The sequence below is a fragment of the Sphaeramia orbicularis genome, chromosome 1 (assembly GCF_902148855.1).
Source record: "Sphaeramia orbicularis chromosome 1, fSphaOr1.1, whole genome shotgun sequence".
NCBI lineage: Eukaryota > Metazoa > Chordata > Actinopteri > Kurtiformes > Apogonidae > Sphaeramia > Sphaeramia orbicularis.
This window is the reverse complement of record NC_043957.1, coordinates 37,585,593-37,602,208: the sequence shown is the minus strand read 5'-3', so window position 1 is coordinate 37,602,208 and position 16,616 is coordinate 37,585,593. Positions and strand designations below refer to the sequence as shown.

General features: G+C 37.3%; 1 protein-coding gene across 1 annotated transcript in view; it reads right to left on the bottom strand.

Moving 5' to 3' along the window:
* The window catches only part of usp43a (ubiquitin specific peptidase 43a), a 211,892-nt gene extending 200,496 nt beyond the window's left edge, over positions 1–11,396 (bottom strand). The window contains exon 1 of the mRNA XM_030137013.1: positions 10,709–11,396. Within this exon, the coding sequence (XP_029992873.1) occupies positions 10,709–11,317 (609 nt within the window). The 5' untranslated portion in view covers positions 11,318–11,396. The remainder of the gene's footprint in view (positions 1–10,708) is intronic.
* Positions 11,397–16,616: the final 5,220 nt, after the last annotated feature.

Sequence of the window (16,616 nt, the reverse complement as noted above, 5' to 3'; positions counted from 1 at the left end):
CTATCCCCCTCTTCTTCATTCTCCATTGGCCCTCCTTTTCTTTCCTCTCTATCCTATAAGAGCTATTCACTTCAGTAATCAGTCCCAGCTGAGCTCCATTCACAACCACACATGGAGTAAGAACACACACACACACACACACGTAACAACAAAACACACACCTGCATTACTTAGCATAGCACCTGTTTTCTCACCAGCTTGCCTTGTCTAAACTACGGTGCAGTATTCCAACCAAGGCTACGCTGGATTAACCTCCAAAACAATGGAGAACAACCACATATTTTAATAACAAATCTTAACACAGCGTCTTGTGTGACTGATGTTTTTGAGAAACCCTTTGATAAGCCTGCCAACAAGTCAGGACGGAAAAAAGCCTGCGTGGCCACAGATGGCCCCTCTGTGGGATTCGTAAGCGATCAGTAAGAAATAAGAAGGGATGAGATGCTATAGAAATAATCACCTCTGAAAGGTTTACAGCTTTACAAAGGTTCCCTGGGCTCTGCTGAGACTGAAAAATTGATACTCCAAGGATTCACAGCTGAGGTTGTAAATATGCTATTGTTTGCACAACTGGGAATGTACTGTGAATGAGACTGTATCTGTCATGGTATCAAGAGCCACATGCCATTCTGAGCTGCTTCCCCTCAATGCGATAAAGTCAGAAAATCATCCTGTAACCTCTGCCACAATCCAGCGATGTCAAGTCTCACACGCCAATATAATAAAGACTGATTTATTCCCATGGTTTCCTACATCTTGTGATTATAATTTGATAGATAAATCATAGCTTGAATAATAAACCTGCTCTATATTGTAGTGCTTACACTGACACACTCCTGCTTATGTTTTTTTATTGTTTTTTGTCACAGCAGTGTAAGTATAATGGAGTGCAACTCACTGAGTCGTGAGAATTCATGCTGCTTCCAAGTAGCATCTGGTGACTCCGTTACAGTACATGTAAGTTGTCTAGCTTGAGTTTTATGAGTCTGAGATAAACGGTTTAAAGCATTATTACTTCCCTGCTCACTTCAACAGCGAAACAAATACTGTTCCTCTGACCAAATATAATATATACTGATCTATTTTATTCTTTAAAAATAAAATCCTCTGGCCTTATACTGATTACACGGCTAAACTCCATCTGCTCCACCGCAAAAATGCTGCAATTAAACCTAAATGAGAGGCAGCCACATTGTGCAAATTCAGCACAGAGCGTCCAGGTGGTATATATCCTCACTACTACATCCTTTCTGTGCACTATGTATGCGTCTTCACCTCTGAGAGTGAGACTGAGAGTGGTCCTTGAAGGAGAGCAGAGGCAGGCAAAGACAAACAAACCATCAGTCTCACTGCCCGTCCTCACTGTCACACACTTCCTTTGCTCCCAGAACAAACACAACTACTTAAAACACCAGGCTTCATCTTCCCAGCAGAGCTCCGCTGGCCTCACAGAACTGCATCCTGTCAAGCGTAAAAAAGATGAATCCGAGCTCCAGTCTGCAACTTCGGAAAGTAGTTACTGTGTTGTTAAATCCTTTAGGTCAGGAGTGTAAAGCAGTAAAGAGAGAGCTCACTCAGTCATCAACCTAAATGGATGTAGACAACTTTTAAAGCAGGCAATAAAAGGACACTTCATCCCTGCAGCTTTCATCAACATCAAATGTGTATTGAAGCAGTTATGGTAAAGCTAGAGAGCTTGACCTTTACATTTACCATCTACATTTGCCTGATCACTGTTATTTGAAGGTATAGGTGCATTTAATGGTAGATTTCATATCAATCAAACTTAAAGTGTTATGCTTTAAAGTAGCGCTGCGCAATATATCGTTTGAGCATCGTCATCGCAATGTATGTGTGCGCAATAGTCACATCACAGGTCCTGCGATGTAGGAGGCGAATGAACTCAGTGTGTTCTCATCTAATTTCAAGGGTACCTGACACAGACTGTGCACAGCGATCCACCAATCACAATTGTTCCTAATCAGTTTGGAGTGAGTCACTAGTAACAACACTGAAAAATGAGCAACGAACAAGAGAAAATCACCATAAATGAAGAGTTGGTGCCAAAAAGAAAAGCAACGTCATTTATCTGGAATTATTTCAGCTACACGAAGGATGTAATTGAAACACGTGTTCTGTGTCGATTAGGGATGGGAAGATTAACCGGTTTGTATCGATACGCCCACACGTGTGTGCACAGTCCGAATGCACCGGTAGAGAAGCTGCGAGTGAATGAAAAGTTTGGAATGATATTGCGACGCATCGGTTACTGAATGTTTGAATTGATAAAATTTGATCCGTTCAATAGAATATATTTTTACTCACATTTAAAAGTGTTACTATTTATTTGGGTAAAGTTTTTCTTTTCTGCAGACTCACGTTAACGCGCACCTCGTGCACACACCAGTATGAGCTCTGTGGATGGACTGTGGCACGAGCGCTGTGGATGAATACTGTAATGTCTGTATGTGAATCTGACAAGACTTAGAAGGGAGGTGACGACATGTGTACTTTTTACTATATCAACTGTATTGAATACTGCCGCACATACAGGAGATACTTCCCTAAACAGTGACATACATATCTAACAGTGCATACCTTGCGCAGGTGTCTCTTAAAGTGACAGAACCTTTTTCTGTATTACCTACAGTACAAATTGATTTGGTGAGGGAGCAAGAAGTTGAGTGTGAAAAATCTGCCGAGAAATGACTGGAAACAAAGTCCAAAATCCACTTTGTGAAAAGTCATGGTCTTATTTGATTAATAAATAATCAAGCTCATTGAATTGTACTCCATATTTTTTTTTACCACAATGAATGTGTTGAATCAGAACGTGCTTAATCTCTCTGTATCATGACTTGGGTGTGAATCGTATCATATCGCATCGTGAGGTGTCACACATGTATCTTTAATATATCGGATCAGAGATTCCCAACCCTAGTGTCCATAGTGCCTTGCACCTGTTGCAACAACAACAGGTGACACAACTAATTTGTTTGACCATTTCCATCGGCACCACACAGCTATTATATACTCCTCAGTATTTTTTCATATTGCAATATATATTGCAGGGTTAAAAAAAGACTGCAATGTCGTTTTTTTCCAATATCATGCAGCCCTACTTTTACCATGCAATTAGATTACTCTACCAGGGAAGTGCAGGTATGCCTTCAATTCTGAACTAGAAAAAAAAAAGGCAGTGAATGTGAAATTAATGTACTTGGGTGCATCTATGAAACTGGACCCTAAAAACAGGACATGGGGTTAAAAATTCAAACCACTTGTTGACTAGTGTTATGAAGCAAGTTTGGAAGCACTTTGGGTCTATTTTAAAAATAAATATTTACTGAGGTAAAAGAGAAACTATTTTTCAGATAAAACACATTTTCATATTATTTTACATTATATTTAATATAAAAATCTGTATGTAACAGTGAAAAGGTCACGAAAATTACACACTGCTGTTTTTTTAATATCTCTTTATTCCCTCAGGTATATTTTGGGAATTGAATTAATCATGCAAGGCAGAGTGTTTCACAAAAATGACCACTGTTGCAAAATCATTTGCGATTTATATGTATTTAACCTGGCAGGTTCTGTATGTAATGCAAGTGGACACGATGGGTTACACACAAAACCTTGAACGAGACTGCTGATTCATGAAAAACCCACATGTCTGGATTAGAAAAACTACTAGGATCATCAAATTTAACACAGTGTCTTTATTTATAGCTCTATATAAGACCATTTCAAACTGTGTTTTCAAAATAAAATGCACTGACACCTAGGTAGTTTTTCATGTCCCAATTTGGTCCTATTTTTGTCCCCAATATTTGATTAAAAATTCATTAATTTTGGGATGGCTCACAACAAGAGTATATATTTTTTTTGCATTCATCTGAGGTCATCATTAGGTACATCCTGGGGGGAAATATGTCTAAATTTCTCTTCTATTATGGGTCTAAAAAGCTGGTAAAGTGCCAAAGTAAACCCAGTTTCATAGAAGCACCCATATAGCAATAACTGTAAATACTGTATTGTGCTTGGATTTGTCAAAGTTGGGAATTTAAAACAAAGCTTGTTTTCTCGCTTCAAGTCAAACTTTCCAAAGATGCACCCAGCATTACATCATGACATAACTCCCAGCTATATAATAGTAAAAAGGCTGTGGTTGCTCCATTCTACTGTCTTCTGCAGAGACATTGTCACTCCTCCTGACAAGCTCATGACTCTAATTCATCCTAATACCAATCACAAAACAAAAAAGTTAGCATCTAAAGTTTCAAAAAAAAAGAGTCTTATACTTTCTCACATGCCATGCAAGAGATTTCACATTCTTTTCTTTAAGTGTAGTGAGATTCTGAGATAAAAGAGGACTTGAGTGTCTTCTTCTGTGATTACAGACTGGGGAGGGGGGTCTTATTAGAATCACCAGGGGACGATAGTTTTGTTTACTGGTAATAACGTCTCTTCTTCCGTCTTTCCCTTCCTTTCTCTCTAAGTGCACAACACCGTTGGCATCTCAGCGGGGGGGGGGGGGGGGGTTCTTTTCTAGGCTGAATGCACTTGCTACAGTAAACATCCTCTCTCCTCTGTTTCACCCTAGGATGAGCAGATAGAAACGAAACACTGTGGAGACGTAAAAGGGAATGGAGGGAAAGGGGCAGTGGAGGGCATGTTTTCTTTTTAACACTACCAATAATGAGTGGATAGTCAACAGACAACAAAAGGAAGGCAATACCTCTATTTAAACATAATGTGATGCATTCAGACAAAGTTCTGGGACTCATTTTGCAATGTTTTCATCCAGAGCTGTGATATTTACAAAGACGGCAACCACATTTAGCCTGTTAGTACACTGTGGGTTACATAATGAGTCCATTTATTTTATCAAGAGTAAATAGCATTGTCAAAATCATTTCATGGGAAGAGAAGAGGTAAAAATCCTTTTTCCAACTTTATGTGTGACAGTGTATTTAGACTTTTTTGTTGCATGTGGACAGTTTGATCATTAATAAAGTGACACAATACAGTGCCAAAGCTTTGCTGTGCAATGTGGCATCAGTACGATGACCTACTTGGACATCAATCCTTCATAAATTTGCAGGACTGGGGTGTCGACTATGAACCGCAACATTCTGAGTTTGAGGCCAACCTCATTTAATGAGTTGCTGCATGTCATTACCCACTTCATCGCTCCCTGGTTTCCTGTCATCTCTCTGTCTCGACACTATCACAGTAAACAAACACGAGGGAAAATATCTGACATATTTATCGTTTTAAAAGTCTGCACACTCCCATAAATGAGGCTGCACATCATTCAAGTTTACATCAATTCCATAAAATGTTTCCAGGACGTACATCATTAATGGTTTGTAACATCTTGACTTTTTTTTTAGATCATTATTTAGAGGAAAATCAATTTTAGATCAAAATAGCACCAAGCTCTTCAGTATAAATTATAATCTTATTATGTGACAGATTTTATATATATTTCATTGTGCACTGTCTATCATTTCTATATTATTAATTCATCAAAAAGTATTAATTGTGAATGAGAATCAAAGTCACACAAAGTCACTGTGATAAATATCAAATACACACCTTTTCCATTATGAATGACATCCTAATGTCATCCCACCGGAGTGTGAATGTGTGTATTTGTACGCATGTTGCATACCTCCTCCCCTAGAACCTCCTCCAGGCTGTTGGTGCTTGCTGAGAGTTACTGTTCAGCAAGCCAACTGCTTTGCTGTCATCCAATAAGCCCAGAGGGAAGGCTGGAGGCCCAGGAGCACCGACATAAAAACATACACCTGACTGCAGCTCCAAGACGCCTGGTGTGTGACCACTTGTTGATTTTTGAAATTTCCTTGCTGTAATATGGCCTTAACACTGCTATCACATGCAGCTTGAGTCAATACTTGACTCAACACACGAGACAGTCGGGGAATGTAAATAAGTGATCTGGAAATCAGGTGAGTCAAACTGAGATACTGAGATACTCCGGTGTAATCAGTAACCACACACACCTGAAACTACCACCAGCTCAGTAAACAATAATAAAAATAACCTGTGCGTCTTTGTTCACAGAAATGGGACAACCGGGCTGAGTTTTGCACTTTGAACTACACTCAGAGCTCACTGAAGGATTTGTTCAGCTCTTGTAGATGCACAGCAGGAAATACAGGGTGGGTGAAAAGTAACTAGGCATTACAAATTGCTTATAGAATTTTTAGCATCACTGAAGTCTTGACGAAATTTTTTTTTTTTTTTTTTTAACAGACAACACTAATGGAGATTTATTTTCTTATAGTCTTTATTTCTCATTCATGGATTCAGGAGGTTCTCAGTTGTATCCCAGACGACGTCCTTCAGAAGGTGGTTCATTCCATCCATGGCTGTTTCAGTAAACTGTTTTTTTTTTTTTTTTTGCCACCAGTGCTTACGTTGAAATATGAAGATTTACTTTCATTTTCCCATGCAATAAAGAACATATGTGTCATTATATTTGTAATAGGAATATGTATTTTATTACCAATTTTTAATGCCTAGTTACTTTCCAATCACCCTGTACTACTCAGAAATCACACATCATTCTCTAGACCAGGGGTGTCGAACTCATTTTAGTTCAGGGGCCATATTCAGCTAAATTTGATCTGAAGTGGGCCGGACCAGTAAAATAATAACATAATAATATATAAATAATGTCAACTCCAAACTTTTCTCTAGGTTTTAGAGTGAAAAAAGTTAATTTACACTATGAAAAGGTTTACATCTACAAACTATCCTTTCAAACAATGTGAATAACATGAACAAACTGAAAAAAATAAGTGTAATTTTAACAAACTTCTGCCTCAGTTTATCATTTACACATTTACATTATAAGTAAAGTAAAGTAAATTTTATTTATAGAGCACTTTTCACAGACAGAGTCACAAAGTGCTTTATCAATTCAAATCAGAATCAAATTAAGTTTACAGAGACCCAACAGAATTATAATATAAAAAATACACCAAACATTTAATAACAGGTAGAATATTATTAAAATTGTACTTACTTCTCTTAAGACATTTCAGGTTGTTCATATTTGTTCAGGTTGTTCACATTTTCTGTGAAATTTCATTTTGTTTTAGTGTAAATACATGAAAATATTTACATTTACAAAGAGAAACATTTGGAGTTGTGCTTATTTCTAAGTTATTATGATAGTATTTCACTGGTCTGACCCACTTGAGATTGAACTGGTCTGAATGTGGAACCTGAACTAAAAGGATTGTTAATATCTTCAGTGTAATTTTTGCATTTCACTAATTCATCCCAAGGGACTGGACCCTTTGGCGAGCTGGATTTGGCCCCCGGGCCGCATGTTTGACACCTGTGCTCTAGACAGTGGCTGTTTCATGTTGGTGGCATTGAGTCATGGCAGGATGAACAGCAGATTAGTGCAGTGGTTCCCAAACTTTTATGGCTCGTGACCCCATTTTAACATCACAAATTTCTGCCAACCCCGGACATTCAAAACAGAGATTTTATTTTTATTTTATTTTTTTGCTAAAATTAATTTGTTTTTGATCATGTGATAGTTTGCTATACTATGTTGCAAATAAATGTTAATTTTAGATGATATTTAGTCTACATATTGTATATGTCAGGGTAGAGACTGCGATCTGGTAGGATCGGCGATTCTACCAGTAGAGACTCCGATCGTAGTCTCTACCAGTAGAAACTCCGATCAGAGTCTCTACTGGTAGAAACTCCGATCCGAACCCTAACCCTAAACCTAACCCATAACCCTAACCCTTCTACGGGCAGGATCGGAGTTTCTACCAGTAGAGACTCTGATCGGAGTTTCTACTGGTAGAGACTACGATCGGAGTCTCTACTGGTAGAATCGCCGATCCTACCAGATCGCAGTCTCTACCCTTACATATATTATTATGGACAGAGGCAGAAAAGCCAGGTGTAGATTACTGCACAAAGTGAGCATTTGATTTTCCTTGGTCAGGATATGTACAGTCAGTCCAGCTTGGATTTAAAAGGCTGACAATTAATACTGAACAAACAAGAACTCAAACTATGAATTATGAAAGAGCTGCAGCATCTGAAACTGACCACAATGAACATTTGAAAGATAAACAGTATAGGGCTGAAAGATATATCGTTATCGTATCGATATCGAGATATGAACATTCAAGATATAAATATCAAAAAAGCAACGATATAAACGATATAGATTTCCCCCGCGCTCGCCCTGCATGTACAGCTCTGGAAGTCACAACAAATTTAATTTATTTGTACTTTATGTTAATGTTGATGACTGGCAGTGAGTTCTTATAAATAAAACTGCACTTTCCACATTCTTTAGTATTATGATGTTAGTATTTTTCTGAAAAATGCTTGGTTTTCACCAAACCCGTAGTCATATCGTATTGATATCGAGATATCTGGCATGAATATCGAGATATGAAATTTTGTCCATATCGTTCAGCCCTAAAACAGTACCACAGTGCTTCAGTTTCAGACTCAGAGTTTGTCATGTATTGGGATTGTCTCTTTCAGCTCACCATATATTTTATTCATTTATTTATTTATTTATTTAAATCAATTACTAGAAATTTCAGGCGACCCCATTTGAATTCCAGGCAACCCCAAGTGGTGTCCCGACCTCAAGGTTGAAAAACACTGGATTAATGTTACAAGTATAAAGGAATGCACTTGGAATAAAGTACATACAGGGTGGGGAAGCAAAATTTACAATATTTTGAGGCAGGGATTGTAAGACAGTGTATGACCAATTAGTTTATTGAAAGTCATAAGAATTTATTCGCCACAAGAAAATGTACATATTAGAAAATGTTTTTATTCTATGTGTCCTCCTTCTATCTCAATAACTGCCTTCACACGCTTCCTGAAACTTGTGCAAGTGTTCCTCAAATATTCGGGTGACAACTTCTCCCATTCTTCTTTAATAGTATCTTCCAGACTTTCTCGTAATAGTTTTGCTCATAGTCATTCTCTTCTTTCCATTATAAACAGTCTTTATGGACACTCCAACTATTTTTGAAATCTCCTTTGGTGTGACGAGTGCATTCAGCAAATCACACACTCTTTGACGTTTGCTTTCCTGATTACTCATATGGGCAAAAGTTTCTGAAAAGGTATGGATAATAGTGTTAGGTATGATTATGACATCAATATATGTTTGGTTTCAAAACAATTGACGTAGTGCCTGCTGAGAAAAAACAACTAAATGTTCATTGTAAATTTTGCTTCCCCACCCTGTATATGTAGTATTTAGTATTAAAATGTTTAACCCTTGCCTTGACATGCCTTGAATTGTGATGTGTTTTCTGTTTAAAAGTTAAACTGGGACCAAAATGTTTATTTTAGCAGATTATACTGCATTATATTTATTTTTTCCTTGTGGTGGCTCCATGAAAATGTTAAGATATGTTTATTGTTGAGAGAAAGCAGATTTCAAGATGTTTACATTGCACTTACTTTAACTCTCTTGTTGAATTCTGAGGTGACAAGGGGATTTCTGTTTAAAATTCATATCTGATTCTATCAGATTATGTTTGTGTTTTGTCTGTGGGCTTTTTCTGACATACACATTTGTGTTGGCAAAAAGTGTTCTTAACCCATAAAGACCCAGAGTGACTTTTGTGTCAGTTCCCAAATGAATTTTTCTTTCTATTTAACCTTTTGTTAAGCAATTTATCACCATTTATTGTAATATTATCCTCTGTATTTTGTTTTTTTTTCAGTGAAAATCAAGTATTTTCTTTTATTTAATTTCCTGATCATGTAGATGTTCATAAAAGCTCAGATTAAAGTTGAGTGTTTTCATATCAGAAACAGAGAAAACTGAAGAAAAATGTACTTTTAAGCAAATCTATCAATAACTGAACATAAACCCAGTGTGTCCATCCGCTGTCATTGATCCAACTCTGTGAGTTTTACTGGTGAATCAATGTTGTAGAAGATGACAGTGTTTCCACGTTCACTACAGAGCTTCTGAACGTCCAAATGGGTCATATTTGATGACCATGAAAAGACAAAAAACTGTACTTTACCCCAATTATTTGCATGGATAGATAGGATTAGTGGATCAGAAGTTATTTAACAGCTTAAATCAGTAGATGCTTTTCATCAACGGTGGATGTTTGGGTCTTTATGGGTTAAATAAATACTGGATTTGCTTTCCTGATTACTCATATGGGCAAAAGTTTCTGAAAAGGTATGGATAATAGTGTTAGGTATGATTATGACATCAATATATGTTTGGTTTCAAAACAATTGACGTAGTGCCTGCTGAGAAAAAAAACAACTAAATGTTCATTGTAAATTTTGCTTCCCCACCCTGGAAGTCATCAAATGAAGGGAATTCAGGAGGTTTATTTTGAAACCAGGAAACCCATTTCTGCTGCTTTTATACTGAAACACCTGGTAAGCTTATTGTGTCTGGTTTTTGGATGAACTGTCTTGCCATTGTCATTGTGTGTATTGAAATTGCAAATAATCACACCTATGTTTTATCCAGTTTTGTCTTTATCCACTTCCACACATAACAATAATATTAACGCATATAGCTGCACTTATTTTATTTTATTTTTTTGTAATCTTGAGGGAAAATTGGACCTAATCTTTATGTCATGACATGTACTAGTAGTATCCACGCACCCCTCCAGCCCTCAGTCCTCACCTTGAACTCCACGGACAGCTGTGGGGTGTACTCCAGAGTCCAGAGCGCACGGACCAGGGACGCCAGCTGCTCGGTCACCTCTCCCCTGGTAGTCTGTCCGCTCAGATCCTCTCCTCTTACCTCCCCGTTCACCCTCTTGTGACACACATCCGACTTATACTGCTCCAAACCCAAATACTCAGCCAGCAGATCCGTGTTACTGAGACACTGGACCACGGCGTTCATGAAACAGGTGTTGCCGTGGTTCTTCAGCCCCAACACACCGGGAGTCTTATCCCCGTAACATAAGGACAGCCGATCTCTAACAGAGGACACCGTGGAGCTTTTCTTCACCGTACCGTCCCTGGATATCTGTGAACAGTTGTCTTTAAAACCTCCTGTTTCGCTTTGGCCGAACCCTCCGTCGTCGTCCTCTGCGTCCTGCGGTTCCGCGTCGCCAAAGTGCGCTAAAGTGCCCAAAGTTTTAAGGATCCTTCCCATGAAATTCCCAAAAGATCGCAGCGATTTTCTCCTTATAAACCGCCCTGTTTTGTATTTCTTCTCTTTCCGTTTCTTGTCTTTGGGTTTCATGGGTTGTTTCCTTACCTTGTTTTCCTTACGGGTCTCCATGGCTCTGGGACTTGAAAGGATCGAGAGAAAATGAAACGGGCTGTGGAGGCGCACCTGTCTGCAACACCGTCTACTCCTCCTCCTCCTCCTCCTCCTCCTCCTCTTCCTCCCTTATCTCCACCAACCCTACCGCTTATCCCTGTCGATAAGGCACATTAATACAGACATGATTCCTTTTAGTTCCCAGTGTCTTGTGTCTGGACTGTGCTGCTTCAGAGGCTGGATCTGTGTTGGACCTGGATGTGCGCCTCTTCCTCCTCTGGGTTCGGACTTCCTCATCGGTGTCTACTACAGCCGTGACGGTCTTCCACTCTCTCACTGCTACCCCCCCCCCCCCTCCCCCCCCACCTCCCGATGGAGCTCCAATGTCCAAGTTTCTATTCGGACTATCCATGTGTCCACTGCTACGAATTAAACCGGATTCCTTACGAGCTCTTTTTGCGCATTCTATGTTAACGCAACACCATTTACGCACTGTTTTTCCACAGGAAAAGACAAAAAAAAAAAAAAAGAAAAGTTTTTAAGTCATTTTTTGTGCTTACAGAGACACATGGAAGTTGTTGTTTTGTAAGCGGATTGTAGCCTAAAGGTGCCCCCTGTAAGGTAAGGAAAGGCAAGTTTATTTGTATAGTACATTTCAGCAACAAGGCAATTCAAGGTGCTTCACACAGGACTGAAATACAACTACAGGGAAAAAGAAACACTTTTAAAACATTATAAAAGAAACGTGTAAAAGATGATTAAAAACAGCAAGTAAGAAAACAACAAATAAAATAAAAAAATAAATACACATCTGTTGTTCCATCTGCATTTGCATTGTTTTTTTTGTTTTTTTTTTTTCATGCCTAAAGAGGAATAAAAACACTCAAGAAAAAAATATTGACTATGGTTCTGATAATTCACGCATGAAAGGGTTAATATGTGTGTATTTATTTATTTATTTATTTATTTATTTATTTTTGATTTTTTTGATTTTATGTGTTGTTTTCTTACTTGCTGTTTTTAATCACCTTTTACATGTTTATTTTAAACATATGGTGTCAAGTTGAGTGGACGTTTTTTTGACTCCACAAAAAATAGGTTCATAAAAAAAAAAAAAAAATCATTTGCTTTTTTTTCATGCCTAAAGAGGAATAAAAACACTCAAGAAAAAAATACTGACTAAAGTTCTGATAATTCACGCATGAAAGAGTTAATATGTGTGTTGTTTTTTGTTTTTTGTTTTTTTTGATTTTTTGATTTTATGTGTTGTTTTCTTACTTGCTGTTTTTAATCACCTTTTACATGTTTCTTTTAAACGCATGGTGTCCAGTTGAGTGGACATTTTTTTGACTCCACAAAAAATAGGTTCATTTAAAAAATTCATTTGCACAAATAAAACACATATTAACCCTTTCATGCATGAATTATCAGAACCTTAGTCAAAATTTGTCAATATTTTTTTCTTGAGTGTTTTTATTCCTCTTTAAGCATGAAAAAAACAATCCAAATGATTTTTTTTTTTTTATGAACCTATTTTTCGTGGAGTCAAAAAATGTCCACTCAACTGGACACCATGCGTTTAAAAGAAACATGTAAAAGGTGATTAAAAACAGCAAGTAAGAAAACAACACACAAAATAAATAAAAAACAAACAAAAACAAAAAAAATACACACATATTAACTCTTTCATGCATGAATTATCAGAACCTTAGTAAATATTTTTTCTTGAGTGTTTTTATTCCTCTTTAGGCATGAAAAAAAACAATCCAAATGATTTTTTTTACGAACCTATTTTTCGTGGAGTCAAAAAAATGTCCACTCAACCGGACACCATGTGTTTAAAAGAAACATGTAAAAGGTGATTAAAAACAGCAAGTAAGAAAACAACACATAAAATAAATAAAGAAAAAAAAATACACACATATTAACCCTTTCATGCATGAATTATCAGAACCTTAGTCAATATTTTTTTCTTGAGTGTTTTTATTCCTCTTTAGGCAAGAAAAAAACAATGCAAATGATTTTTTTTTTTTTTTTATGAACCTATTTTTCGTGGAGTCAAAAAAATGTCCACTCAACTGGACACCATGTGTTTAAAAGAAACATGTAAAAGGTGATTAAAAACATCAAGTAAGAAAACAACACATAAAATAAAAAAAATTGAAAAAAAAAATACACACATATTAACCCTTTCATGCAGGATTTATCAGAACCTAAGTCAATATTTTTTTCTTGAGTGTTTTTATTCCTCTTTAGGCAAGAAAAAAACAATGCAAATGATTTTTTTTTTTTTATGAACCTATTTTTCGTGGAGTCAAAAAAATGTCCACTCAACTGGACACCATGTGTTTAAAAGAAACATGTAAAAGGTGATTAAAAACATCAAGTAAGAAAACAACACATAAAATAAAAAAAATTGAAAAAAAAAAATACACACATATTAACCCTTTCATGCAGGATTTATCAGAACCTTAGTCAATATTTTTTTCTTGAGTGTTTTTATTCCTCTTTAGGCATGAAAAAAAAACCAATGCAAATGCAGATGGAACAGAGCACGTGCAGAGGGGAGCATGTGGTTGGAGAATGGAATAATACTGTTCTTGGCAGAGTTCAATAACTTAAGAGTGACTCTTAATGCAATTTATCACAAATGCAGTTTTTGGGGTGTCCAAAAACTTTCTTCCACCACTGTATAAACCTTTTTATGTTGGACTATATTGTGTTTGGTTCCCAACATGACACAAGCCCCTACTAATGATGGATATAATGTTAAAAGTACAGACCCTTGTGTTCACAAATATAGAGACATCCCTACTGTTCTAGTGTAGAATGAAGTGTATCACTGCTGCTGCTGTGACACCACACCAATCGAACACACAAGCATTTACACGCAGATGAACAGTCTTCTACAAAAGCTGCTTCAATGATCTTCAGGAAGTCAATGTTGGAGAACCAATTGTCCAGGCACGGTAAAAGCCGTTATGGTGTTCAAAAGGGGATCCAGCATCCTTAGTTCTATATTCAGATTCTAATCATCTAAAGCGTAATTTCACAGCTCAGCAGTACTAAAGATTGAATTTAGTGGACCAGATGTGCTGACTTATTGAAATAGATAGTCAGAGCTATAATTTCCATAATTTTCCAAACGCTTTTATTCCAACAGCAACAGTAGAAAACACAAGGTAGACCGATACGACATGTAAACAAGTAAGCAAATGTTGTTGTTATGGTGAAATTGCAGATTATATTGTGTTATGTGGGTTAGTAGAAGGCAAAGGGTGGATCATTTCACCCAAAAGTGCTGTGTTTACTGCCTTTGTATATACTACAGGTTTGTTGTTTCTGTTTCTTTTTTTTTTTTTTTTCATGTAACTCTTTTATGTATATTGGAACCTTCAGTTAAAACTATAACATTTGCAGTAATTACTCCAAAGTAGCAGCTCCAAAGTACAAAACCAAATTAATACATGGATTGTTTGGATTAATACTTTTTTCCTACATTTTCAGATAATTGGCATCACCACTTATGTGTAACATTCACGATGGTTACACTGTAGATACATTTTTCCTGTTATGTTAACTTTATGTACTTTTATGCTTTTTGGATCCTATGCTAAAAAAAAATATATGGGTCCATGTCCAAGTTCATGGGATATATCTTGCATACATCTTTATTTACAACAACAAAAAAAGGAATGTTTTTTTATGTTCCTTATGATCATGTCTTTAAAAATCCCATAATTATTACATTTTGGAAACAATCACTTATCAATATTTTTTTAATAAATAATTAATAAATGAGTAGATATACTGTCCAAATTTAATAACAACCACCTTCTAATTAGCTAAACAATAATAAAATGAGCTTATTCATAAATTGCTTTGATTGTTTTCTTTTTATTAAGTTGAGATAATCATGACAGATATTTTTTTGCCATTATATCAAATTTTATATAGAATACAGACCTGATCAAAATCTTAAGACCAGTTGAAAAATAGCTAGAATTTACCTTTTGCACATTTGGATCTTAATGAGGTTTTAAGTAGAGCTACAATATACAAAAGCAAGAAGGGGGAGTGAGACAAAAAGCACTTTGAAAAAGTAATTTATTGAAAACAACAAGTAAACTGAAATAGGCTGTTTATCAGCTGATCAAAAGTTTAAGACCGCAGGCTATAAAAGCCAAAATCTGCTCAAAATTCTCATTTTCTGTCGGGCATTCACACGGTCATGCCCTCCTTTTGGCTAAAGCTAAGAAGCTTTCTCTTCTTGAACGTGGTCGGATCGTCGAGCTGCATAAGCAAGGCCTCTCGCAGCGTGCCATTGCTGCTGAGGTTGGACGCAGTAAGACAGTCATTCTAAATTTTTTGACAGATCCTGAGCATTATGGAACAAAAAAGTCAAGTGGTAGACCCAAAAAAATTACACCTGCGCTGAGCCGGAGGATCCGATTGACTGTCCGTCAAGACACAGGGCGGTCCTCGACCCAAATTAAGGCCCTTACTGGTGCCGACTGCAGCGCAATAACCATCAGACGGCATCTGCGGGAAAAGGGTTTCAAAAACAAAAAACGAATTCAAAGACCTCGTCTCCTACAACGCCACAAAACTGCCCGTTCAGACTTTGCCAGGGAGCATCAAACATGTGACACTGAAAGGTGGAAAAAAGTTTTATTCTCTGATGAGAAAAAATTGAACCTTGACGGTCCAGATGGCTTCCAACGTTACTGGCATGACAAGGAGATCCCACCTGAGATGTTTTCTACCTGGCACAGTGGAGGGGGGTCCATCATGATCTGGGGTGCTTTTTCATTCAGTGGAACACTGGAGCTTCAGGTGGTGCAGGGTCATCAAACGGCGGCTGGTTACGTGCAGATGTTGCAGCGGGCATCCCTCATGACTGAGGGCCCTCGTCTGTGTGGTAACAGCTGGGTTTAAAAACAGGACAACGCTGCAGTTCACAATGCTCGCTTGACGAAGGACTTCTTCAGGGAGAATAACATCACTCTTCTGGACCATCCCGCATGTTCCCCTGATTTAAATCCCATAGAGAACATTTGGGGATGGATGGCAAGGGAAGTTTATAAAAATGGCCATCAGTTCCAGACAGTTGATGCCCTTCGTGAAGTCATCTTCACCACTTGGAGCAATGTTCCCACCAGCCTCCTGGAAACACTCGCATCAAGCATGCCCAAATGAATTTTTGAAGTGATTAACAAGAACGGTGGAGCTACTCATTACTGAATCCTACTGAGAAATTTTTTTGTTCTGGTTTGGAGAGTTTTTTGTTATTTTTTGAGTAATGGTCTTAAACTTT